The 26,415-nt window shown below is 39.0% G+C and overlaps 1 protein-coding gene and 1 long non-coding RNA gene across 8 annotated transcripts in view; one reads left to right on the top strand and one right to left on the bottom strand.

Annotated features, from left to right (window-relative positions):
• arhgap9 (Rho GTPase activating protein 9) overlaps nucleotides 1-26,258 on the bottom strand; it is a 41,762-nt gene extending 15,504 nt beyond the window's left edge. For 4 of the 7 annotated variants that reach the window (XM_034533648.1, XM_034533655.1, XM_034533651.1 and 1 more), the window contains exons 1-7: nucleotides 26,017-26,258; nucleotides 17,755-17,842; nucleotides 9,450-9,796; nucleotides 8,629-8,827; nucleotides 7,853-8,253; nucleotides 3,823-4,074; nucleotides 2,972-3,064 (exon numbers count right to left, since the gene is read on the bottom strand). In XM_034533648.1, the coding sequence (XP_034389539.1) occupies nucleotides 2,972-3,064; nucleotides 3,823-4,074; nucleotides 7,853-8,253; nucleotides 8,629-8,827; nucleotides 9,450-9,671 (1,167 nt within the window). In that variant the 5' untranslated portion in view covers nucleotides 9,672-9,796; nucleotides 17,755-17,842; nucleotides 26,017-26,258. Of the gene's footprint in view, nucleotides 1-2,971; nucleotides 3,065-3,822; nucleotides 4,075-7,852; nucleotides 8,254-8,628; nucleotides 8,828-9,449; nucleotides 9,797-17,754; nucleotides 17,843-19,211; nucleotides 19,291-26,016 lie in introns of those variants that run through there. The other 3 variants (XM_034533650.1, XM_034533652.1, XM_034533649.1) reach the window with 2 other exon arrangements.
• Nucleotides 11,978-13,677, top strand: LOC117731354. Its single transcript, XR_004609526.1, has 3 exons — nucleotides 11,978-12,089; nucleotides 12,509-12,610; nucleotides 13,121-13,677. It is a non-coding gene; the product is annotated as an uncharacterized LOC117731354 (long non-coding RNA).
• Nucleotides 26,259-26,415: the final 157 nt, after the last annotated feature.

The raw sequence follows: 26,415 nt of genomic DNA, 5'->3' as shown, positions 1-26,415 counted from the left end.
ATTGGACTTTCACATCTAAACAATCAGAGCACTACTTTCACCTCCATGTTGTGCTAACTTCCTGCAAATGTACACATCTGCATACATATAAGACCTTAAAAGCATCTCCTAAAAGCAAAAAGAAATTGTAGCAAAACGTTTTACCCAAAATTAATCTCATCAGAGGACTCCTTCAACTTTCACATTGTGCTACATTCCTGCTGATGAACACATTTTTGCACTAAAATAAGACTTAAAATATGGCAGCGTGACAGCTCCCCAAATGTGAAGCCTAAATGTCTCAGTTGCCCCCTGGTGGCGGGCTGCTCGTTGAGGAAGTGCTTCTTTTGATTTGCAGTGGAGTTTTTCCATGAGCAGATCACATCTTCTAAATGTCCATATTGGACTTTTGGACATTTAATATATATTTAATTAACATACCATCAATTGCGCAGCCAAACCAAACCGTTGAAGAACCAAAGATATTTAGTCTGAAATAGTAAGATAGCAAATCCTCACATTTGAACAGCTGATGTTTTTACTCAAACGTTAACTTAAACTAAGAATCAACTTTCTTTTCTGTTGATCGACGAAAAAATGAATCATCTAATTGTTTCAGCTCCACTGTCAACTACACAGAGTTTGTTGCGTACAAAGTATGTAGCATGAATGAAGTCAAATAGAAATACAGCTACATTAATGTACTGGTACACTAACATTTTTAAGCATAGTAGTCAAGCTCACAAAGGTTAAGCAGACTATAAAAATAAAATACAAATCTAGACTAGAACCCCCTGTGTGCTAACAAGGAATATGGGCCACTCGAACACCTGGGTAATTAACTTGTGTGGCATGCAGTATGCATTAAACATAATTTCTAGAGTTCCTGTTTAATACATGTACCACTGAATAAAAAGTGACACATGTAGGTCAACAGAAAGCATCTAAAAAAGGACTTGATGGGGGAATCACTTTGATCATGTGGGTATTTTTTTGATGAGCAACATTACATTTGAAACACTGATGCAACATTGAGGCAACGCAACCTTGAGATGCAAAGTGCTTATCTCTGGCAATCTGGATCATGCAGCCTGCGTCGCTTTACTACGTAGATGTCGTTATTGATGCAGGTTCTTTTCAGTCACCAATGGCTGTTGCATAAATTCCCAAGACCCTGACGTCAGAAACAACAGATTGTCACTCGTGGATTAGAAACACTGTTGCAAAACTAAGTTTGCAAAAAAGGGTGAAATGAAAGAACCGGCATCTGTGAGGTCAGAGAGTGGTTTAACACTGATGAGAAGTTTCAGTGAGTGGTTTAAATTTAGCAATGTTTTATAACGGTTTGGATTTGAAAAAGTCCCCTGCCTCCCTCTGTGTGGCCCTAATGGCTTCTGCTCATCTGCATCAGATCAAAAGGCATTACCTTGTTATTCCCTTCAGGGATTAGCCAAACAAAAACACCATTTGAGAGGAAGTGTGTGTGTGTCAGGCGGCAGTTCACAGATAGATAAATCAATAAGCCAGTGAAACGGTCAGTAAACAATGGGACAAAGAAAGATGTAAGCCCCTTTTTAATTTGGTCTCTCTCAGCATTTCTGCCTGTTTTAATCTGGGACACAGTACAGGTCTGGACAGCGTGTGCACGTGTGGGAGACAGATAGACGCTAACAATAGATTAATTTGCATGAAACCGGGCAGAAGGCGTCTCACTGTGGTTTGTTCTGTTGCCGGTTGCCAAAGCACAGCTGTTTGCAGTGGAGCAATGTTACATTGGAATGATTATTTAATACTGTTAATAATCTTTTGGATGTGAGCCCTAGTAATAGGTTAATAATTTAACAAACCATCCACTTGGCACCCAATTCTAGACTGTATTTAAGTAGTATTTAAGTAGACGGGGTCACGCGGTCGCAATGGTTTGTGGGCTGCCGTTTCAAAGCCTTGAGCTCGCCGTTTTGGGTGTCCCCATTTTGTTTTGTTTTTGGAATCAGAAGTGACACGAGAAGGTGTAGCTCAGTGAACATGTTACAATTCACTTTAATGAACTGAAAACACACAGTGAAAGGGTTAAAGTGGTAAGACAAAAACACAAACAAGTACCAAGAGCAGACAACGGCATGGTAGCAACCTGTCAATCACAAGGTAGCCACGACCTAAAGCATACCCTGCTTTATAATCTATTAAAGCAGATTGGGATCATCATTTACTAAAGGAACATCATGAGGTATTGAAGATGACTTGAAACTAGTGATCGAGACCATAATGACTGATGGACTTCTGTACAATCGGACTTCTTGGACCTGAGGAGTCGCCCCCTGATGGCCATTAGAAAGAATGCAACTTCACTCTTCAGACCCGGAGGTTGCCGCCTGCACACAGCCTCATCAACACATTTCTCAAATGTTCACCCCCTCATAACTTCCTTGTGACAAGGATCATTGAATAAAAGCTCAAGTGCAATGCCTTTTTGTGTGGTTGGATTTTAAAATACACAATTTAGCAAATGAATGAATGAATAACAAAAGATGAAGATATCATATTCCTTGAATATTACAGTATGATATAATATGATAAATGTGTGTGATGTTCAGTGGGATGCCCAACTTTATTCAAATAGCAATTTAAAAACAACACAGTTGATTCAAAGTGCTGAATAAACAAAATATACTCAAAAGGCCAAGAAGATTGTTTTCTTGGGTGTGCACTTGTTGTTTTCTGTGGTGAGTTCCAGGTGAGGGTGGAGAAAACAACAAGAGCCAAGTCTTGCGTCATCGTTGTGTAAGTGGAACTCCTGTTATTATTTTGTCAGTACAGTTACAGCAAACCTCATCCTCATCTCATCACCCCTAAAGATATCCCATAACCTCTGGCGTGGAAGATGTTGGAATGACCATTGTAGATCATGTAATTCATATATCTAGTTTAATCAAACAAAATGTCATCAAGGATGCTGAATTTGACCACTTCTTTAATAGTGCAGCAGTCTCACCGTGTGCGTTGTTCCATTGCCAGCGTCAGGAAATGGTAGCGACAGATGGCTGGTTTCTCTGGGTAATGTCTGAGGTTGTACCGGATTAGCCTGCTGGAGAAACAGAAATACAACTCAGATTAAGAAACAGGAAAGGTCTTAGATACATTATTATCTATTAATTATTGTTGATTGTGCTGGGAGGTATATGTTTTCCCTTTGAACAGAGCCAAGCAAGCTGTCTGGGTAAACTAAGCTAAGCAAACCACCTCATGGCTGTAGCCGTATGTATAACGGACAGATATGAAAGTGGGATCAACCTTTCCATCTAAATTTCAACAAGAAAGCAAAAAAAAAACAAAAACACATCACTATAAATGTGTGTGTGTCCATAACAATGACATTGAACAGTTACTATGTAACATTCAGCAACTCTGCAAGTGTTAAGGTCAATGTGACCCCATCCGAAAGTGAGCATATATAAAGTGAATGCCACTTAAACTCATAGACGAGTCTCCCCACGTGCTTTTGACTGAGATCACTGTGTGTGCAAACCACCCTGCGTCACCTCGTGTCTATGTGAAGTGAAAATATGCCATTCAGGCTGCTCTTCTTTAGGTCTTATGAAGTACTTTGGCTAAAAAGGTCCCTTTTTTTAGTGCTGATCCAGTCAAACTGTGCAAGCATATTAATTAGCCGACTATTTTATTCTACAGCCTGACCTTTTTCTATCCTTCCCTTTGAGAAAAGAAGCTTTCATGCAGCTCTAAAAATGCCTACCTTTACGAATTCAAAGTAATTTCAGTGAAAGACAAAAAGAAAAACACGGATTCAGGAGGAGTAACAAACACCGGCTGTGTCGGGTGCTTTACTTTGTTGGGGCTGTGTCCACGAGCCCGGCGAGGGGGTTTCCAGGACCTCTCCTTGGTGATGCTGTTGACGTAGTAGCATCTCCCTGTGGGCAGGTCTGAGTACTGCTCCCACGGGTCCATGACCTGAAGAGGCTGCTGACCTGGGGCCGGGCTCGGGGGCTCCGGCTGCGACAGACGTCTCTCTGGCTGCATTTCAGTGTAGAGAGGGGAGTCCTGCCAGGACAGCTGGGCCAGATAGGATTCTGTTGGGACCTTGTAGGTAGAAGAGTAAAGAGGGAAAGAAGAAAGAAAGTCATGGAGAGCAAAAAACAAGAGTTAAATTCAAATGTCAAATTTATATAACAAAATATATAACAATATGACTCACCAATTTAATGAATGTAACTAATTTGTTCAATGATGCTAACTGCAACTTAAAGGAGAAAGCTGGTGGTATTCTATATTTTTATTTTTTTGTATTGAAACAGGACACAAATACAACATTTTGTTTTTTTAAATGTCTAAATAATATTGTTAATAGATGGATAGATGAATTGTATTAATCCCAGATTGGGATATTACTGTAAAACAGCTGGCTGCAGTACTATTTAGCAAAAGCTACTTTAATTAATACACATTAATTCGGTGCGCTAGTGAGTATTCAGAGCAGCAGAATTGTGAATAACAATAAGAACATGTAATATTACCGGCAGGATTTTTTTATTAATGAATGAGTAAATGGATGAATATATGTTTTTGTTTTTGTGCATTACCATGGAAATGTGACCATATGGTTATGTGTATATAGTACCACAACTACCACAAGAAGCAGACAGCAGTGCCTTGTACCAAACCATCATCTCAGTGTGTAAAGAGGAGACATAAATCACAAAGACAAACAAATAAATCCCTCCACCTCTTATATGTAATAACCCGTCAGATTTTGGATTAAGACAGAGCTTATAGAAACACATGCGCTCACCCAGATAGAGTGGACTAAACAGCTACAAGAGAGGACATCTACAAATCCAATGCAATTAATTAAAGAGATATTTGATGGAAGATCATCTTTCCACGAAATATAGCTGAGACATAATTCACTAACTGATTGACTGGCTAGCTGGCTGATCCATGTTACATAAGACATAGTTGTTTCAGATAATGACTAAGGGGACAGGGTCTATAAATGTGTGTGTGTGTGTGTGTGTTAGTTTACTCCAGGGGGATGCACTGACTCTTGAGCTCACCTGAAACTTCCTGTCTCACTGTTTCCTATCGTTCACCTCAGTAGTTAAATTAAAACAGGATGACAAAAATAACTGGACGTCCTACTTTACCCGTTCACAGTTTGCAGAATGCAAGTCAGCATGGTTTTCTGACCCACAATCATCTGCACAACACTTATATGAGCAAGAGAGCAAGCGGGTCAAAGTTCAATGTGCAATGTTATGATGAAGTATAGCTTTTCCCAATTGAATGAATAATGCATGCAACAGTACTTACTTGTAAGGGCAGCTGCAGTATGTACTAAATGTAAAAAGAAAATGTATGTGATTCAGAGAGTTTCTCAACAGGATCAAATCCAACCATGGCTGATTACAAATATTAAATGTAGAGCATTTTAACATAATTTAATAACAAATTAATTTCTTTCACTGGAACAAAACCTGTATAATACTGGCTATGATTTGCTGCCATAATACCAAAGGGATATAGTGTATTGCAAAAACAAAAATATTTAATGTTGTTCTACAAACAGAATGACAAGAAGTATTTGTGTGTGAATGTGTATTTGTGTATTACTGCAATTCCAAAATCATTTTCACCAAACTTAGTTTGCAATTTGTATTTTGGCTGCATTATGAATGACATTTGTATCAGAAGTACCTGAGGACGCAGACATTTGTATTGGAAATTCAAAACAGTCCATCAAACATACTCAAATAAACTTTTAGGCATGCAGTCAGAATATCTTCTGTGATAAAGGTATATTAATAAACCTGTGTGTGTGTGTATGTGTGTGTGTGTGTGTGTGTGTGTGTGTGTGTGTGTGTGTGTGTGCGTGTGCTCTTTGTGATTCTACCACAAAATGGAATGAGCAACACAGAGAAGCTTTATTTGATAGACCAGAGAACTGGTCAGTGCTGAGTCGACATAGTGAACTGTAATGAAATATTGTGTTTAGTCCAATACCTAACTGCAGTTTCAAGTGTGAACTTTTATTACATTTCATCACAGCCAGGTTCCACAATCTTCTCAGAAGAGTAAAGGCTATTATAGCAGCATATTAATGCCCATTGTGTTGGTCAGAGATGTTACGTATTACTCATTGGCACAATGTTCAGGTGTACACACACTCTTGGCCATGTAATGTATTGACGAATCAAGGCAAAAAAGTGCCATAAAAACAACTTTTGAAATATGAACATTAGTCAATTTGATCTCTTCGAATTAAAATGAGATTCTGCCCCCTGGAGGACAAATATTAAATATAATTGAAATGCATCAACAGTGTAGCAGCATTTAAAAAAATGTTTTCTGGATGAAAAACAGGTCGTTGTGGCTGCTCACTGGTATCAAAGGCTAGAGCGAAGAAGCTCCTCAGAGAGAGGGGCCGATACAGAAACAGACAGGGAGGCAAAGCGAATTAGAAAGATAAAAAAGAGCACTGTCATTTCTACTGAGATCACAGCTATCCGAAGTCGGAAGTCACTGCTGCATGCACGGTTCAGTGGAAGCAAAACTCGGCTGTGGGAGCTTCCCTCGGCTGAGAGACAGATAACCTTCAGTATTTCTCTCAACGACGACGCCTTGTGTAATCCCCTCTGATGTAATACAGGGAAGCACCGACGTCACCACAATGTAGACTTGATTGCTGCTCTAGGAAGATTACAGCGGTCAAGTACAGACGTAAATCAAATACAACCTCTGCTGCCACAGTCGTCTGCTGGGAAAAACATTTTAATCAGTTTTTTGTATCAGAAAAAGCTCCTCCGATTGAATGAAATTAAACAAATATCTCAATAAGTATACTAAGGTCTAAATAATATACAATTTCAAAAATGTGTTTCTCAAGTTATACTTTGCATAGTTAAGGCTAAAAACTAACAGCTGGTTTATTACAGTTTCAGATTAGGGAATTTGCTTGTGAGAGGAAGTCAAAAAATTTTCCAGAGATTTTCTGCTGGGTATCAGATGGAAATATGGATCTCCTTAAAACTGCAATACCATGATTTGAGATTAAAAAATATATTTGCTCTACCTTTCCTGGTGGAACTTAACATTAAAAAATGCTTGCAAATTCAATAATGTTGTCTTGGTGTTTTGTTGCACAGCGATAAATACAATGCAAAAGTCAAGAGACATAATAGAAAATAGAAGAAATATCTCAAAGAAATATTAAATAATATGTCAGCTGGGATAGGCTCCAGCGCGACCCTAATGGGGATAAGCGGTATTGAAAATGGATGGATGGATGGATGGATATCTGAAGAACTGTGTAATTTGTGTAGAAATTTATAAAATATTGACCAGTAGACCGACAAAAGTTCACAGTATCAAGTATAAGATGTGCATGTTGAGAGATAGTAGAGATGTCACAGAGAGTGTCAGATGTGAACACAGTCAATATATGCAAATTAATAAAACACCTCATGACTTGACTGTATGGATGAGCATAAAACATCAGAGCCAAATGGTGCATACTGTGTTGATTGCATCATTGCTCTGTTGCATTACATGTATTAGTTTGATCAGTACTGTAAGCAGATCTTTGGTCAGACTTCTGCTGTCAATTATTTTGTGTAAGGTGTTGACCTCACTGGGACAAAGGTTTACTCAAACATAACTTTGGAAAGCATGGCATTCAGCTTGAATAATATTGCTAGAGGAAAGAAGCAGCTTTCCAAAAAAAAGATAAAATCAACATAAATCATCTAAAACACCCGCTGAAGCTAAAAGTAGTCGTACCATGTAATACAAATGAACACACTTAATAACCAGATGGTTGAGTAACATCTGTTTGAGGTTTGCAGGGCTTGCCTCTTCCTACCTGTAGATGGGTTTTCTTGCCGGAGGCTCCCACCATGTCCCATTGGCTACATGACTTCTTGGGCATCCTGTGGTTGACGCGGCTGCCTAAGCTGCCGCCCACCTCGTCGTACGGGTTCTCCATCAGGTTTTCAGGCAGGTTGCTGGAGCTCTGGCTCCGAGTGATCATGGGGACCGCCCTGGGGCTTGGTGGTGCCGTTTGTGGTGCCGTGGAAGCTGCAGGGCACCCAGGGACCATGAGGTGGCCTGACTGGGAAGTGGGAGAGTTGGGGGTAAAGGTGAACCCCGACCAGAGGGGCAGGGTGGGGAAGCGGCCTCCACCCCTGCTGGTGTTGTTGTTCAGCCCCTGGAAGGCACTGTTGGAGTTGAGGTTTTCCATGGAGCGGAAGATGGGTTTGTTCACTGAGGAAGGAAGGCAAAATACATTCTTATTTGACACAGATGAATAAGGAAAATAAATTTCCCTCTTTAATAATAAAAAACAAAACATCAACACACAAAATATATTACAGAATTAAACCAAAAGAAAGTATTCACTGATCATTTATTGTCTTTCAATTGAATCCTGTGATGAAATCATATATCGCAACATCATGGTTACGTCATCTACATTGCTGATAACAAGCACATGCTGACTCTACTGATCGTTTAACACTTAACTTTAATGAGAAAGTACTTTTCATTTGAAATGAAATGAATTACATCCAGATAGAAGATTTTCGCCTTAAATGAAACACACACACCAGATGTCTCCTCTGTCGTCCCCTCACACTTTACCTTGACGCTGGTCATTACAGGTTGTCTCTTTTGGGCTGGGAGAGAGTGACACTCTTGGCAGTATCCTGAGGTTGGAGTTCAGAGATGCAGATACGACCAGGTGCTGCGGCGAGGGCATCGGTGCAATGGGCACCTCTGTCACGTACGTAGCAGGAACATACAGCGGCTTTGTTTTGCTGGCCGCACCGATCCGCCGCACCTGTCAAAGAACAAACAGATTTCCAGATGCTATTTTCTCCCACATAAATCCACTTAGTTCAACTGAGCATCAACCAACACAACTGAGGCCTGAGCGCTGTGCAGAAAGGTGTTACAGTTCCTGTCACGTCCAACAGATGCAACGAGAAAACCCACTACTTCTTTTTTAAACACAAGACTTCACACAAGACTTTATGGTCTCAGTGGCTAATGTCACTTTTTGAAATGTGTTTCTGCAATTTGATGGATAGATATTTGTCAATTGTCGAGAGATGTTGGGAGAAATAATTATACACACATCAAATTTAGATCCAAGGTCATTGGAAATATTAACAATTTGAATTGTGGTATAAAAGTTAGTAAGAATAAATGGGCTTGGGCTTGGGCCTGAAGAGACAGAAATAGGGTACAGATGTCAGAAAGTATTGAGTGACGAATCGCATTCATTGGTCTTGGACTTTTCATGGACGAATTTTATTTATTTTGTGAATAAGTGCAGTGTTTTCATTTCAAATTCAAACTCTGAAATCTCCCTTCAGAATGCAGAATTCATTATAGATGCTATGTCCATGTTTTTTTAAATCTTTGGTTCCACCAAGACAAACTATAGATAGTTTTCTCACCTGCCACCAGTCAGTGTTGGTCTTTTTCAGGAGAATAAACCGTTCGCCCTCCCTGATGCAGACCTGCCGCCCATCAGCGCTGCGGTAGTTGTAGTCATACTGGGCCTCAAGGACCACCGTGCCGCTGGGGACCCCACACACTGTCATGCTTCTGGGGGTCACCACAGGTGCTGCAGCAGACTGCTGGTGACCCACCGAACGCCGCCAAGTCCCAGACAGCATGGCTCTCCACACAGTCCTGTTCAGCAAGCTGTTCTGGAAGCGTGCTGATGGTTGATACTGGTGATACTGGTCAGTGTAATACAGGGCAGGTGGGACTGGAGCCAGGCCAGTGCCATGCTCTGAAACTGAGGAAAAATTGTCAAGAAGGTGCAGAGAGAGAGAGAGAGAGAGAGAGAGAGAGAGATTACTGAAGCTGTCAGAGAACAATGAACAAATGTAACCTGGCTGTGTGCAGGTTCAAAGGGAGAGAACATGAATCCATTTAGTGCTGAAAATGGAAGTTAATCTGGGGGAAAACGCCAACATGTTTGACAAGTTACATTAGAAAACTATTCTGCATCTAAATAAAAAGTATCTTGTGAATAAAAATAAAAAAACATTCATTGTTTTCGGCTACTCAAAAAGTGAGGATTCCATCGGTTTCATAACAATGTAAACTGAATATCTTTGGATGATTTTTGACTGTTAAAGGTAAATGGTAAATGGACTGTACTTGTATCGCGCTTTTCTAGTCTTGCGACCACTCAAAGCGCTTTAACATCATTCACACATTCATACACTGATGACAGGTGGCTACCATGCAAGGTGCCACCTGCCCACCAGGACTCCAACTAACATTCAAACACTGTAGGTATAGCTACAGGAGCAATTTGGGGTTAAATGTCTTACCCAGGACACATCAACATGGGCTAGCGGAGCTGGGGATTGAATAGCCGATCCCCTACTGGAAGGACGACCCTGCTCTACCACTGAGCCACAGTCGCCCCATCGGCCGCTTAGCTTAGCCTAACAGCTAGCCTGGCTCTGTTTCAACTTCAAAGGTAACAACATCCACCTAACAGCCACTCAAATGATCAATAATTAAAACATCAACTTGTTTAATCTGGACCAAAAAAAAACTAATGAAACTTCCTGGCATTTCTGCTGGTTGCCTAGTAACACTCAGAGCAATAGTCTTTGTGTTAAGCTGAGCCTCATCATACAGTAACTCTCTGCCGGAGAGCGAAGACACTGTAAAAACTGGGAATGAATATCTCCTAAATAAATAATAGTAACTTTTACATAATAAAAATGACTATGTACCGTTTTTAATTACATTGAGCTGAGTTTAAGAAATGTTGTTTAATTATTAATTACATTTTACTTAATTGTGAATTAATAAAATCAGCTGTGAATCACTGAGTAAACTTTAATTATATTTCATCAGTAAAGTCAAAGATGCAGGAAATTGATGAATTTTACTCATTTGGAGGTCCTTGTTTTTAATCAACTTCCACTTCCGCCTAACGCATTCTGCGCCACATGCACATCTTCTGCCACGTGTTGAAGGGCTGCTGTTTTCCCAAAGGTAAGACCTGTTTAATTATAGTTAGTTAACGAACAAGTTATAACCAAGTTGTTGCAGCAGTTGAACAGTGTTTTGCGCTACTGAGAAGTTAACAAACATGTCAACTTTACTGTGCTGTAACTTTATTTAACTTAAGTCATAAGCTTATTTTAGTGATTTAAAAAAAAAGTTGGTCTACGTTGTCTTCACGCCGCTAAAGGACTGAACAAGTTGTCAATTCAATGCCACAATTTAATGACTTTCCTCATTATCCCGTATATATTATGCTTTTTTGAGATACCAGTTCAGACCGAGTTTGGTGGTTTCCACCCCTCCACCGCTGCAACAAGCTAACCTAGCTAGCTAGCGAAGAGAGCGCATTAAGGTTAATGCAATTGTAGGAACGGACATTGCTCACAAAGGTTAGTAATGAGGCACAAAAATTATATTAATATCACTGCATTTTGTTTTGTCAAGTAATGTTAACCTAACTGTTACATGGTCTAAAGCAGTCGCGTTAGACCATGCAGCTTTAATGGTAAGGTACATTTCTGGAGAATAGTTAGTGAAATAAATGAACAAAGACTGCTATTTCCCTTCTTTTTTTAACCTGACGTGATATTCAACTCCAGGCTGTTACTGTGTTTTGTGCACGCTCTGACTATCCCAAGTTCACCGTTTTTATTAGTCACGCAGTCACGTCTCCTTCATGGTACTGAGAGGCCGCAGCAGGAGATTCAGATCGCCATGTGTAGTGAAGTTTCAATGAGTGGTCTCTGCTCGTGCTGATAGTTGATGTTACACCAAACTGCCTATGTGAATGCTGTTTTGAGGTCAGTAATTTAGAGCACGCTGCGGACTGTTTGCAACTACAGTGATACGCATGTAAATCTTATGTTACAATGCTATAGTTGTTATACTTCATCTGCTTATTCTCACAATAATTAATCATACTGTATGTGGACAGGCACATGTAAACTTTTAATATTTGTGTAGTGTTAATGTTTCATGTGTTGTGTGTGCTTGTATGAATCTAATAGGTATTTTTTCCCCGGGTGCATCAACAATCTTTAACTGAAATTCATCAAAAGGTATGTATCATAATTCAATACACAATATGCTGTGATACCAAATTCCACACACAGTGTATGTTCTATAAATGTATCACAAACGAATGTATCATACACATACAACTAAGTTATGATGACACACGGTTTGTCATAATTTTCCACACCCTTGAGACTATTTACGTGAATTGTATTACATTACACAGAGAGCTCACTGACTAACATGGTATGTCTTGATCATACAAAAAGCAAGTTGTAAAATGTTGTGGTTTTGTCGGAATTTTTGTGATTGACTTCCTGGGTTCTGTGGAATAATGACAGTAAGTGTTTCATTGGGCTGGACCCTGAGACAGCACATCAAGTTAGTTTTTTTAACAGTAATACAAGTTAACTAGTTAAGATCAGTGGATGATCGTTACTCATGTTTATTTTTGTCATTTTAGGATCCAAGCAACCCGAGCATCCACGCAACCAGAGATACCGTCATTCGGTGTTTGATGGTGTACCTTGGAGAATCCACGGATCAACTCTTAAAAGAATATGATGTAAGTTGAAGTACATGTTGAAATATAAAGAAAGTGATTATTTCTCATCTCTTCTACCTTTTATGTATTGGGATGGTCAAATCACAAAATACAATCATACCTTTTTTTTATGCCAGTAATTTGTGACAGAAGCTACTGGGTTTTTACAGTTTCATTGAAAATAATTCCAATTCATTCATATGACCAGCCTGTTAGTTCAAAATACGATATTTATCAATACACGTGCTCGATTAAAAAAAAAAAAAAAAGTAAAGATATTTACAAATGTGACTCATCACAGATCATTATCTTTGGTCATTGAAATGTTTTAATTTGTTGGTGAAATGATTATACACTTTTTAATGAAACACTTTTGCAAAACATCTCAAACACTTATGTAAATGGTGTGCATTATGTGCAACAGTTATGACAGCTACAGGTGTTCTTGTTTCTAAGGGGTTGGAAGCAATTTGGTAGATGTTCAATTAGGACCTTATCTTTTGGCTGTACACAATCTTCTTGCTATTTCAGGATGCTGATGAAGACAGTGTGGCGCAGGACCTTGCCACGCAAAAGATACAAATCTATATCTGTCTGTATCGTTTTAGAGGGACTAAAAGTTGTGACTGCTCTGGATAACATTCTGAGGGCTTGCTGCATGCTGGTTGGGTTGGTGTATACAGTCAACCTTGCCTATCCCAAGGAGCTCCGATATACTTTCGAGGTCTTTCAGAAACTCCTACTGGAGCTGGACTGTTCAAAGCTGTCCCCGAAAGTAAACAGCCTCAAAAACAAACTGTTAACCTAATAGAATGGACCCTTGTGGAACAATTTATATGTCACTGTTCAAAACTCACCTGTGGTTAAGTTCAACTCGTTCAATGCTTGAGTTTATTATTTTTTTAAGGATCCCAGTGAGAAGTGTAGTTGTGCCATGTTATTTGATGCACAAGCAGCTGTTTGTGTAGTGTTTTAACTGTAAGCCGGAATTGCATATTGTGTGTTTTTACAGAGAAGTTTGCACATGAAGAATTTTATAAATGTTATAAATGTAACAAATTTGCACAAATAAATGTTTACCTGCTGTACTTTGTATGTATCTGTTGGCTTAAGTTAAGTTTACTGTGGCACGAAGATGGCATAGTATTGAGTAATTTAGACATAGAAAAATTATGGCAACAAAGTGACAAGTAATATTATTGAATAGATTTAATATAATTTATGTAATGTCATTCAGTAAATGTAGATCAATTTCACCCAAATATTCAGTAAATGTAAATACATTTCACCCAAATATTCAGTAAATGTAAAACAATTTCACCCACATATTCAATAAATGTAAATTACTTTTACCCAAATATTCAGTAAATGTAAATACATTTTACCCAAATATTCAGTAAATGTAAATACATTTTACCCAAATATTCAGTAAATGTAAAACAATTTCACCCACATATTCAATACATGTAAATTACTTTTACCCAAATATTCAGTAAATGTAAATCAATTTCACTGAAATATTCAATACATGTAAATTACTTTTGATGATAAACATAAACGTAAACATAAATCATTTTCCTTGTGAAATTGATTTGTATTTACTAAATATTTTTGGTCTATATAACTCATAATTTGGCGATCTATTACTCAATCTAACACATTTTAACTTGCCTTTATATTAATTTACATAATTCTTTTGTTTATATTTAATTAATCCATTTAATACTTTTTATTAATTATATTAATTGTCACTTTGTTGCCATAATTTTATTAAGTTACCATTGGTCACATTTTTTAGGGTGAAGAAGCGTATAACCACAAATGTTAAACATTTGCCCTGATCAATTAATTGAGAATATTGTTTTCAGATTAATCAATAATGAAACTTAATTTTCTGCAGATCGACTAATTGATTAAGTAACTGACTGCTATTGCCAATATGTAAAAAATCTGAATGAACTTGACAGACATGAGGATAAAATATCACTGAAGATATTTGCACAAAATCCCATTCTATTGTCCTTTCATCCTGGTAGAACTAACAGACACGTGTGAGTGAATAACTCATGCGTTCGGGTGTTAGGAGCGCAGTATACCCAAAATAGCATCTGTCTCCGTCTCTCCACCTGAGCCAGCATCCCCAAGCTAAACCCTTGCTCTACCCATCCAAGACCCGCTTACATAACAGAACATCTAACTTTCGGCCAGACACATAGCAATACAGCGTCACAGAGTACATGCACACGCCCACCCCCACACACTTGCAAAATACACACATACACACACACACACACACACACAGTGCAGACATGGGAGCATCCCTAGGCACCTAGCAACAGTGCTTCAGTCACAGTCGGGCCCAACCCATCTCAGTCTGGGTGAGAAGAGGAGAGGCAGCAAACTAGAATAATACCAACAAATTAATAGAGACATGCCTGAAGGATTGAGGTGAATTTGAAACTGTAGATGGGACAAAACAAAAGAAGGAACATCTGAAAGCCAGGGATGTGCCAACATGAGTGCAAATAGAGCAGATAGGCATGACTAAAATAACAATAAATAGAGAAACTGAGACATGGAGGACTGGATCAAGCTGGATGGAGCTGTGAGCCATGTGAAGGCGATGGCAGAGAGGGCAGGGTTAGCTGACTGAACCTTGATAATCCCACTGTTATTAAAGCACAGGAATGAATCTGTTAACCCCACGGCTATAGAGGAATTACAGTGAAATCCCTCAGAACCAGCATACAAGCTAAAGCACTGCAGGCCTGTCTGGCCAGCTAGCTAACACTGGCACAGTGGAGCATTGAATCAGAATAAATACCATTCTGCATTGGGAATATGTAAATACAGTCGACTAGACTGACATCTGCTGAGGTCTCTACACTCACATTACACAAGTGGATACAACTGACATTGGTTGTGAGGTAGCTGCAAACCCATACATGGATGAATTTATATCTCAAGAAGGATGTGCTGGATCCCAAAAATTAACTAAGACAAGAAACAAACAAAATATCTGCAGACAGTATCTAAAGCTTCCAGCAAATGACATTGTGCAATGTTTCTTCATCAGGAATTATCAAATCACCATCACAAAGCAGAGCCAGCAATATATAGACACAAACACATTCATCACTCTGCATGATAGAGTCAATCTACGCTTAAGTTGGCCCAATCAGAGCAGAGCAGAACGATGCTTTCTGAACCCGTGAAACAGAACATGCTTCTATGAAGAAGGAACTAAAAACACCAAGATCACTATCAAACAAGCATATATTAAATATAGCATATCAAATACTTAACATGCTCAAAGTTGCCAGTTTTTAGCTGGACCACAGCCGAGTCTTGTGGTGTGCAGCAAGCCTGTTCTTCATTTTTTTGTAAATGCTTCTATCACTGTCTTCACTTGCTGTAACACTGAATGCTAAAGGAATACTTCGCCACACAAAATTAACTTTTGTATATTAATCACTCACTCTCTGTTACCGGGAATTCTTGAAGAAAACGTTGTTTTTTCTCGCATGCCTCCACAGTGACCAGAGTATCAGCTAACAAAGAAATGTCTTCAAATTGTGAAGTCAATGTTATTTGAATCTTCGTTCAGGTAAAAACAAAACGACGACTTCTTTAATAATTCAAAGTAACATGGGGTGAGTAATTGATGTACAACTGTTCATTTTGTGGGTGAAGTATTCCTCTCGTGAATACACTGCAGCTGTCTATGTTTGTAATACTGTGCGCTTACTTAAGTTATTCATGTGTATTTTTTCCTGTTCGTGTGAAATAGAGAATGCTTGTGACGCAAGACACATTTTAAAGTGTAATGATCTAATTTAAAAATAAGAGACCTTGTTCTAGGAAAATTACAATAAAGTGTTTCTATTGACGAGCTGTTGGTGCTCAATAGCTCTCTTCAGGAGCAAATGTCAGAGGTACGAGATAAAGCAAGCAAACAGGAAACCAAACACATCAATGTTCAAACACAGTTTGGGTCATTTCCTCTCTATCTTGCCATGTGTTCTTCTGGTGTGAAACATCTCAGACAGTTTAGTTCAAGCCTGTAGCCAATGGAGTCTGTTGTGGTTAAATACAGTGAGCGATGCTGACTTTCTCTGTTGCACCATCTGACTACTGTGCAGCTTTTTGAGGAGCATTACTCACCAAGCTGAGCCTTGAAGCAGAGAGTAAATAGGTTTGGCTTACCATTGCTGTGGGGCTTCAGTCATGTATAGTGTACTATTTAGATTGTCAGGGAAGAATTGCATCATGCCCAGGGTTTAAAGACAGGAAGATTCATACAACCATGTCTACAATATTTATCACAAGTTATTCTCCCCGCACAGACAGGAAGAGCTCTGGCAGCATACCTGTTTGTCTTTTCCTGTCTCTCTTCACTGCTCAAAGCACAGTCAATCAATGAACCCCAGCTAATTTTGGGCTTTATCTCACTTTATCTAAACTAATATTTGTTGAGCTAGGGCTGAAGTTAGACACAGTTGCGTATCCTCAATTAATCAGCACAGGTACAAATGTTCAACACGTACACAGGAGGCTTTATTGTGTTGTTTGCAAATACAAATGCTGGCATTATTTGACCACTAACAGCAAAAGCAAAATCCACCGACAGTGCAAATGAGAAGAAAATGAAAGGATATATTGTGATGATGACAAATTAGGATCAGCAAAGGGAAAATTAGGCCAAACTGTGTTTCCATGTGCAGGTCAGATGGCAGTGGACAGGGTGCTGGCGTCACACAGCCAAACATACACAGAGGCCCATATGGTGTCAGAAACAGACTCAGGCACACCGCCATGCCTGTTGAGAGGGAATGATTGTTTTTGCCAGGGGGGCACGGGACTTAAGTTGTGTCAACAACACAAATGGAGTGATGGAGAGGAGAAAACATGGAGGGCAGGAAAAATGAAACATAGGAATGGGAAAATATGAGAGCAAAAAAGACAGAGGACAAAAGCTTAGAGAGTGATTCATGTGATCTGTCTGTCGGATTGTGCTTAAGTTGTTTCACTCCAACTTAGACTGCGTGTGTGCACGCAAGTCAGACTGAGCTGAATAAATGGAGAGTATACAATTTGTGCATGCATGCGAGACAGACAAAGAGAGAGAGAGAGAGAGAGAGAGAGAGAGCACAAGAGCAACTCACCATGGTCCTGAAGTGAGAGAGTTTCTAGTCAACAAGGTCACCAGCTCACTCTGCAGTCAAATCCATGCATGCAACCCCATCGGTAAACCTTTAAAACAAATACAAAACCATTGGAAAAGTATTCAAATGTATTTAATGGGCTACCATCCAGCACAACAGGAAGAGACATTGCTGCCGGTCCTGACAAAGAATAGAGAGCAAACACAGAGGGGTTATGGACAACGTGGGGCAGAAAACCACAAAAATGGACAGAAGCAAGCAGCTCCTTCCTACAGAAAATCTCTCTCTCTCTCTCTCTCTCTCTCTCTCTCTCTCTCTCTCTCTCTCTCTCTCTCTCTCTCTCTCTCTCTCTCTCTCTCTCTCTCTCTCTCTCTCTCTCTCTCTCTCTCTCTCTCTCTCATGTATGCATGCACGCACACACACACACAAACACGCACACACACACACACACACACACGCACAAACACAGTTAATCCAATGCAGCTAAATTATGCCTCCACTCATTGAACCCCTGCTAACCTACCTTCCCCCATTTAGCCAGCATTTGGCCTGAGAGCTAAAAACAGAGGAAGTGACAGAGAGACAGAGAGCGTCAGCTGGCTGATACTCATTCATGCAAATTAACCACTTTTGAACTTGAGAAATAGCAACATAGCAAGAGAGGGAAACAGAGCCAAAGAGATCTTGTGTGCTGACCAAACAAAAGCAACCAGCAGCCCAGTTTATTGATTGGGCTATCGATCCCTGCACAGTGCCACTCATCAGAGATCCACCACACAGTTAGCTCATCACCAAATGGACATTATGTTCATCTCATGTTTTATTTACTTTTAAGTTTCAATATAAAGTGTTCCACATAACAGATAGAATCACGATTACAACGAATGTGATGCTATACAACCAACATTTTACATTTTCAGTCAAACCAAGCATCCTAAAAGGGCACTAGATTAAATACTTTGGGGAGGATTATAGGCCCTCCTGGTGTTTTTGCATCAACCATTTTCCAAAGCAATACATTCATTTTTAGATTTGCTTCCCAACTTCCATGCAGTCATGGTGTTCAGCTCCACAATGGTAAGAAAACCCACTTGAAGCTTGCTTGAGATTGATAATCTATCACAGTAAACAATTAGTTGGTTAAAATATTAAAGATACCTTTCAGACATGTTTTTGCATATCACAATATTCTGGTTTTGAACAATAATTGGGTTTTAACACAGAAAGAGTTTGATTACCAGACCTATCTTAAAATTCAGAATATATGAATATGCAAATGTTAATTAAAAAAGTTGAACCAAACATTTTCAGTGTTTATGTTGGGTTTCAAGTTTCCACATCACACAAACCAAATCATGCTGGTCTATGTGCAGATGAGAAACTGTCCCCCTTCAGCAGATTAATGTGAAAACAGCCTTCTGGTGTCAAACTCATATATGCACATACAAAAACCTTACCATACACAACAATACAATCCACAGCACACACAATACAACCTTCAGCACAGTGGAGGTCAAACATCCAAGTGAAGTAATGAAGAGCATAACACATTTCTTCGTGGGAGGACTCATAGTAGCATTATCTGACAAAGTTGCGACGCTCCCCAGCAGCTCCCTATTAAGCAACGTCATAACTTCTCCAAATCGCTCATGCCTCAAGTTACTGAATGACAAGTTTAGTGCCAACAGAAACTGTTTACGATGGCAGGGCCGATCAAAGTTCACCACACAGCAGGACGGGAGAGGAAGGAAGGGTGTCGGACGTGAAAAGTTTGGTGTCATATCATATCCATATTCATTCCATATGTTTGAAGTGGAAAGAGGGCAGCTTTAATAATCATGGCTACATGGTCTTCAAAGAAAGATGAGACATGGGGAAGAGGAGCATAGAGTGAATGAGGAACTTCAAAGGGCTGTTGCGTGCTTTCCCACATCCGTGTACACATTGCAAACACACACACGCGTACGCACGCACGCACACACACACACACACGCACACACATGCACACGCGTACATAGACTGTACTGTATTTACATATGAATGTCTATAACCAAAGGGTTCTCAGGAAAATGAGAGAAGAGAAGATGCTCCACATGATACACACTGTTCAGTAACTTTAATCACCACAAAAATAAGTGCAACACTTAAAGCTAACAGGACTGCTGATTTAATATCTGTGTCAGCCAAACAGCTGCTGCTCGTTCTTTACAGTGACATGATGAGCCATGCTGCCTGTGCATGGTTTCCATTGTTTCACATACAAACAATCACCCAAGGGTTTCTCTGTTATGAGCCCCAATTTAAAGCCAGGTAAGGCTGTGTGAGGTGAAGCCCTGCATCCTGTGTCCACAGCATTATGGGTAAAACCAGTTGTAACACAGCAGTATCTCTTGGATTTGAATTAAAATCATTGAAAAATTGCACCATGAGTTATACGACTAAACCACACCTGAAACGGATTACATGATCACAAAATGAAAATATTGGGACATCAACAACTTGAATCTAAATGCTGCTGCACCAAAATCCAAAGTAAAATTCTTCTGAACAGCCCAAACTAACCTCTTTGTCTCAGAAGACTTTACAGTATGTACAACGCACCACACACTCTAATATATATAAAAAAATATATATAATAAAGAAAGATGTTCCTGATATCAATTAATTAAAACTAATGTAAACATTTAACCTGACATCAGTCCACCATCAGCTTGAAACACTTCTATTGAAGACAGCCATGGAAAGCCATTCACTTTGTCTATGGAAGTACAGTTAGAACTACTAGAGATGATGTCTCTCTCTCCATATGAGACACATGCCTCAAGCCAAAACAGCCTTTCATCCTCCCAAAGCCATGCATTATTGATGATTAGACCAGAGAGAGACACTGAAATACACACAGCTTTTCCCAGTGTGACAGCGTGTGTGTGTGTGTGTGTGTGTGTGTGTGTGTGTGTGTGTGTGTGTGTGTGTGTGTGTGTGTGTGTGACTAAACAGGTGGGCTGGATTCCTTCAGTGATTAGCTGTGTAAATTGTCAGAGATCCAATCAAAAAGCAGATGATGACAGTAAAGCAGTCATTGGCTCATGCTCTCTACTATCATCACCACAACAAACTCTGTGACCAACTACCATCTCCAGTGTCTCCAGCCTGTGTGTTATGTGTTTCTTGTTGCACATAACAACATTTCATATGTGTGATGCCATCATTTCAAGCATTTGCTGACGCAACACTTGTGTTTACAATGAACCCTGCAGCCTGCATCGACACAACGCAAACTTCTTCAGAGAGTTCCCTGGTATAATATTTAAGTACTCATTCCTCTCCATTTGAACATGAACAGCAACCAGACAGACCAGCGTTTGCCAGTTAGGCAACATAGCGCAGCATTGCTCAGGGGGCATTTTAAACTCTGGAAAGAATTAATTCAAGCATTACATTTTTAATTAGCTTACACATTTTATAGAAAAAAATGGAAGGTGAAAAATATGCTGCTAGTATACTTCTAGTTAAATAATAATATGCTTATTTCAGAAATAAGCTTGGGAAAAATGCTTCTTATTTTTATAAGCAGCTTGTCTTTTGTATGCGGAAATACAGCATAAAATATGTCACCTAATTTTGATAAAGAATTCTACAAGAAATCTACAAAATGCTTTCCAAGTTGATTGAAACATGAATGAAAACATTCACTGATTATCAACATTTTATTCAATTGTGTTCTTCTATCAAACAACTAATCGTTTCAGCATTAATAGGAATGATTCATTATTTCAAGATTTTGACCTTCATGCCCTACTCAAAATAAGTAAGACTATTTAATGACTGAATATAAGACCAATGTTGCCATGATATGGATTTGTGCAGTGCATTCATTTATGTCTGCAGCAGTCAAAGAGAATAAGAAGTGTTACACATATTTGTTATTCTATGTGATATAAACCGGAATAAACAATAATGTTATATAATGATTTATTCACATTTAAGGTGATGTCTGAGGTGATGCAATTATTATTAACAAGTATCAATTAATGGCAAACAAACTATTCCTCTTTCACCATTTCCCCCACAATATTCTTCAATTAAAGAGCATAACTTGTCACACAGAAGTCAAAAAGGATCTTTTGGAGAATAACCAAATAAAGCTTCACTCTCTGACTGGGCTGGAGGGTTGTTGCTGAGCCTGTGGGAATGTGCAGTACATTGATGTTTCTAATGAAGAGTGCTGAGCTCCATTGATCCACCAGGGATGAGAGTGAGCTGTCAAAAGCTATCAGGCAAGTCAAAGACCCACTTTCAGCTGTGTGCAGCTGAAGAGAGCACGGTACTGTTGAGGGACAAGGCAGCTAAACCTCCCAAGGCAAACACCAGAGGCTCACACGCAGACACAGCCTTGATGCTTCCACAGGGTTAAAGGAGTTATTTGTTCAATAAAGGTACATTACACAAATAACAACAAGGGGTTAGTATGTGGCAGGCATTGGAGGAGTGTTAACCCCTTGTGCCTTTAGGTTCATTCAAGTATTCGATGTAATCATCTTTCTGAAAACAAGTTTTCTTCTTAAAGATATGATTGTTCATTTTGAGAAAATAGCAAGAGAACGCTAGATAAAAAAATAATGATCTAACCGAAAAACTCAGTGTTGCTAATGCTTTTTTATTGCAGGCGGAAGTGAAGCCAATGGGGAAGTGTCTTAAAATGTGCATTAATCTTCTCTGGCGTCTTCTCTTCCAGTTGCAAAAAGTCCAGCTGTGTGAAGATCAATGGGAAAATTACCCTACTTCTCACTTGATTTATTATCTCAGTTAACATGGTGTCAAACGCTTGTTTGAACTCTTCAATACAGTATGATGTTTATTTCTTAAATTATGGTCCCGTTAAATAGACCACGAAGCGGAATATGCTTTGGGGCGGGTTTACTGTGATTGCCGGTTTGCTACCAGAGCCGTATACGGCATCTACGTCTCAAATATGTTAACTTCCGTTCATTGGTTGCAAAAACCCAAGATGGCGATGGCCAAATCGCCAAACTCAAGTCTTCAAAACGGCGGTCCACAAACCAATGGGTGACGTCATGATGACTACTTCTGATATACGGTCTATGATTGAAAGTAGCTAGCAGCACTAGCTCTAAATGTTGCTAAATCTATAGTGAGAAAGTGGACAAATGGACAAGTTGACAGCATTGACAGCGCATCCCTCTAGGCCTGCCTCTAAAGCCACTCCCTCAAAAACATGCCTGTTGTTATACTCACAGCTGTTAAGCTAGCAGCTTGTTGAAAACTCAGATGAGGAGCAATGAGTGCACGGGCAGAATGTGCACAGGCAGGTAGACCGACAGGTAGCCCGATCAATTTACACAAATGAACTCATTGGATGCGCTTATTACAGTCCTGCAACAGCCAGATCCCGGATTTGTTTCTTGTCAGAGAATTTAAACAAAAATATCAAAATTGGGTATGAAGAAGATTACCAACCCACCCTTTACATTAACTTAAACCAAACATATTCATCACAGTATTAGAGAGCCAAAAGTAGCGACTTCAAAAGTCCAAAACCCAAAGATATTCAGTTTACCATGATTTATGAAGAAGAAAAGCCGCACATCCTCCCATTTTGGGAGCTGAAACAATATAATATGTATCTTTTTTTTCACTGCTTCTGCTTGAAAAATGTGTGAAATGATATTCGATGATCAAAATATCCATCCCTCAAATATTTTCTGTCGATTATCTAATCATATAATCAACAAATTATTTCAGTCCTGACGCAAACTTTGTCTCATTTTAACATATGTGAAACAGTATGGCCATTTATCAAATATGTGAGTGCTGTTTTAGTCTTTAGTATTTATCATCATCTCATTTTATGGGGTGATGCTTATAGTGACGTACCTTAGCATGGTGCTAACTAATAAAAGCACGGTTACAAAAACATAAATACTGGATTAAACTGGATTAAAACAGAGCACAGATGTGAGAGTAGGTGGAGCTACTACACAATACCGTAGTTGTGACATGGTAAGCTGCTTTCATATGAAGTAAATAGGAGACCAGGTTTAAGCACTGCAGAGCTGTTGTATGCTGCATCAGTTTCAGTGAGGTGTATTAAATAAAGTGTACACATTGATATTTGTGATATATTTTGAATGACAATCTTAAACATGGGTTAAGCTTTATAACAATCTTATCCCCCCTCGCTCTTGAAAGTATGCCACATGACAACTTTTGGTCATGAGTTGTTTTTTTGTGACAAAGAAATGGGGTCACGAGTTAGAGAAGGTTGAGAAACTGTAGAAATATCAGATGTCATTGACATAAAGTATAAAATGATATTAATCATAACTACAGTACACTGAGAAAATAAGCCACATCAAAAATAAAACAAACGATGAATACAAGGTGTTTTAATCATAAATATCCAATGGAACAAGGTCAAATTAGCTTGGTAAGATTTCTTCATCAAAATGTAATATTTAGGCCTTTCAAGACAAAAAGAGATCTTGAAATTAACCGGGAAAACTCATTTTGAGCTTTATTTCCCTACTATTAGGAAGGAGTGTGTCTCATAATGAGCCTGTAATGCTCAAAAGTACACTTTTTCATTTAACAAGAAATTGAAGCTGCATTGTCTGAACTGTTATTTTTAGATGATTATGTCTTAATTCAATCTTATATGAGATATTTTGATGAGTAATTAGACAAATATACTTAGTAAGATGTTGCATCTTTGCAGTCTACCTTCTTACAGACCAATGGGATCTGATGAGACAAACGAGTACATGAGAACCAAAAACAATAAAATCCATCTGTCAGATACAATGTTTATTTTGAAGGACTAAATGTGCATGCAGAGACATAAATGTGTTGTGGCTGTCACCTGGTCTGTGCACACATCTCACACCATATAGACCAGTCTTGCTCAAATACCCCAGAGCAGCAGAATAATTTCACTAGCAGCACACCACGATGTAAAACGCTCCAGTCTCTAAATCTGTCTTTGACGCTGCATCCACAGCAGCAGTCTGTGAAGCACACTAGCAATTACAGCGAGCGTGTAACCCTCCTGCTAATACTGCACATGGTACAGGGCACTTTTAATCAGCAAAAGTTGCAACTGGAGAATAATCTTCCAAGCCAGTGTCGACACAGGCGAAAAGGGGAGCAAATCTCCTGCTTTGCATGGATTTAAGAAAGATTATGGAACAGTAAAAATGCAATGCATCAAACTGTTTCCATCAAACTCTGTGGTTAACCCATCCATACACTTCGTGAGAAGCATGTAAGGGCGGAAACGCGCTAACAGTACCATGCAAATATTTCTGTGTGGCAAGAGGTCTGTCATATCTGAAGTGCTAAGATTAGCGATTCTTATCATTGTGACATGACTGGGAAATGGAGATGACGACAAATGAGGTCATGGAGTCAGCACCATTGTAGTGATGAAATATGTCAAAGTGTGTGTATGTATGTATGTATATACACAGCCATTTAACACATTTTAGATTTATATATATATATATATATATATATATATATATATATATATATATATATATATATATATATATATATATATATATATAAATAAAGGTGTTATATGGCTCGAGGTGTTTTAAGTGCATGCTGGGTCCCAGTTGAGTATAAGCGGTTGTGACAGTCAAGGCAATGTGTGGTTTGATGAGGAAAAATAAGTTGTTTTGGAAAAAGTTGGCTTGCTATTAGATTTGAAGCATTGGCCTAGAATGTTTTTACACAAACTTTACAGTAGATTGAGTGGATCTTCATATTGTAATCATATTGTAATTCTATCCACTGAAGCTTTACAATAAATCAGTTCATAATGTATTTCTTTTAAATACAGCATGTCCAGAATGGTGATGATAAATAAAAGGAAAACGCGTTGTGGCAATCATGCTGCTTGTTGCTTCTGAATAGCTGATTAGTTTGAGTGAGATTTTTTTTAACCATGTGGTCAGAGACATGGTTGAACGTCATAAAATACTGTGATTTAACTTGAAAAGTAATTACTTAAATATATCTGCATCACATGTCAGTGTACTATTTATATAATGAATAACCTACTTTACATCCAACCCATAGTTTATATACAGTTGTACTAACAGTATAATAAAATACCGATGGTGAGTGGACAACAGGAGCGCTTTATCTGGCAGAAAACATGTCCTGCAGCGATGTGATATTTCCAAATAATTCAGCAGAAATCTCTTTCTATGTCATCAGGGACACAGCATCACTCACCTTGCAGCGACGTGATGACAGACAGCTCAATTGAATGTTTTGAAATGAACTGCAGAGAGAGCAGGAGTTGCGCCTTTTCCCGTGGGAGGAATACAAATATTGATAACTTCACATCATTTAGATAAACGGGAGCACAGACAAGAACTCCGCCGTGCACTTTAGTAAATTAACAGTCATACATTGGCACTAAGTTTCCCGGTGCAGCGCATGATGATACATCCTCCTGGCGCTTTAAGCGGATACAAAATAGCTTTCGCTGTGTGGGTTTGGTGGTTTAAGATTGGCTAGAAGCGCGCGATAAGATTTTACACGGAACCAATAAGATCGCAGGCGGCGCTGTGGGGCGCTTATTTATTTACAGAGCGTCTCCCGGTTTGTAACGCCCAACGCAGGAGACGC

Source organism: Cyclopterus lumpus, chromosome 5 (genome assembly GCF_009769545.1).
Source record: "Cyclopterus lumpus isolate fCycLum1 chromosome 5, fCycLum1.pri, whole genome shotgun sequence".
NCBI lineage: Eukaryota > Metazoa > Chordata > Actinopteri > Perciformes > Cyclopteridae > Cyclopterus > Cyclopterus lumpus.
This window is presented reverse-complemented; position numbering and strand designations above follow the sequence as displayed.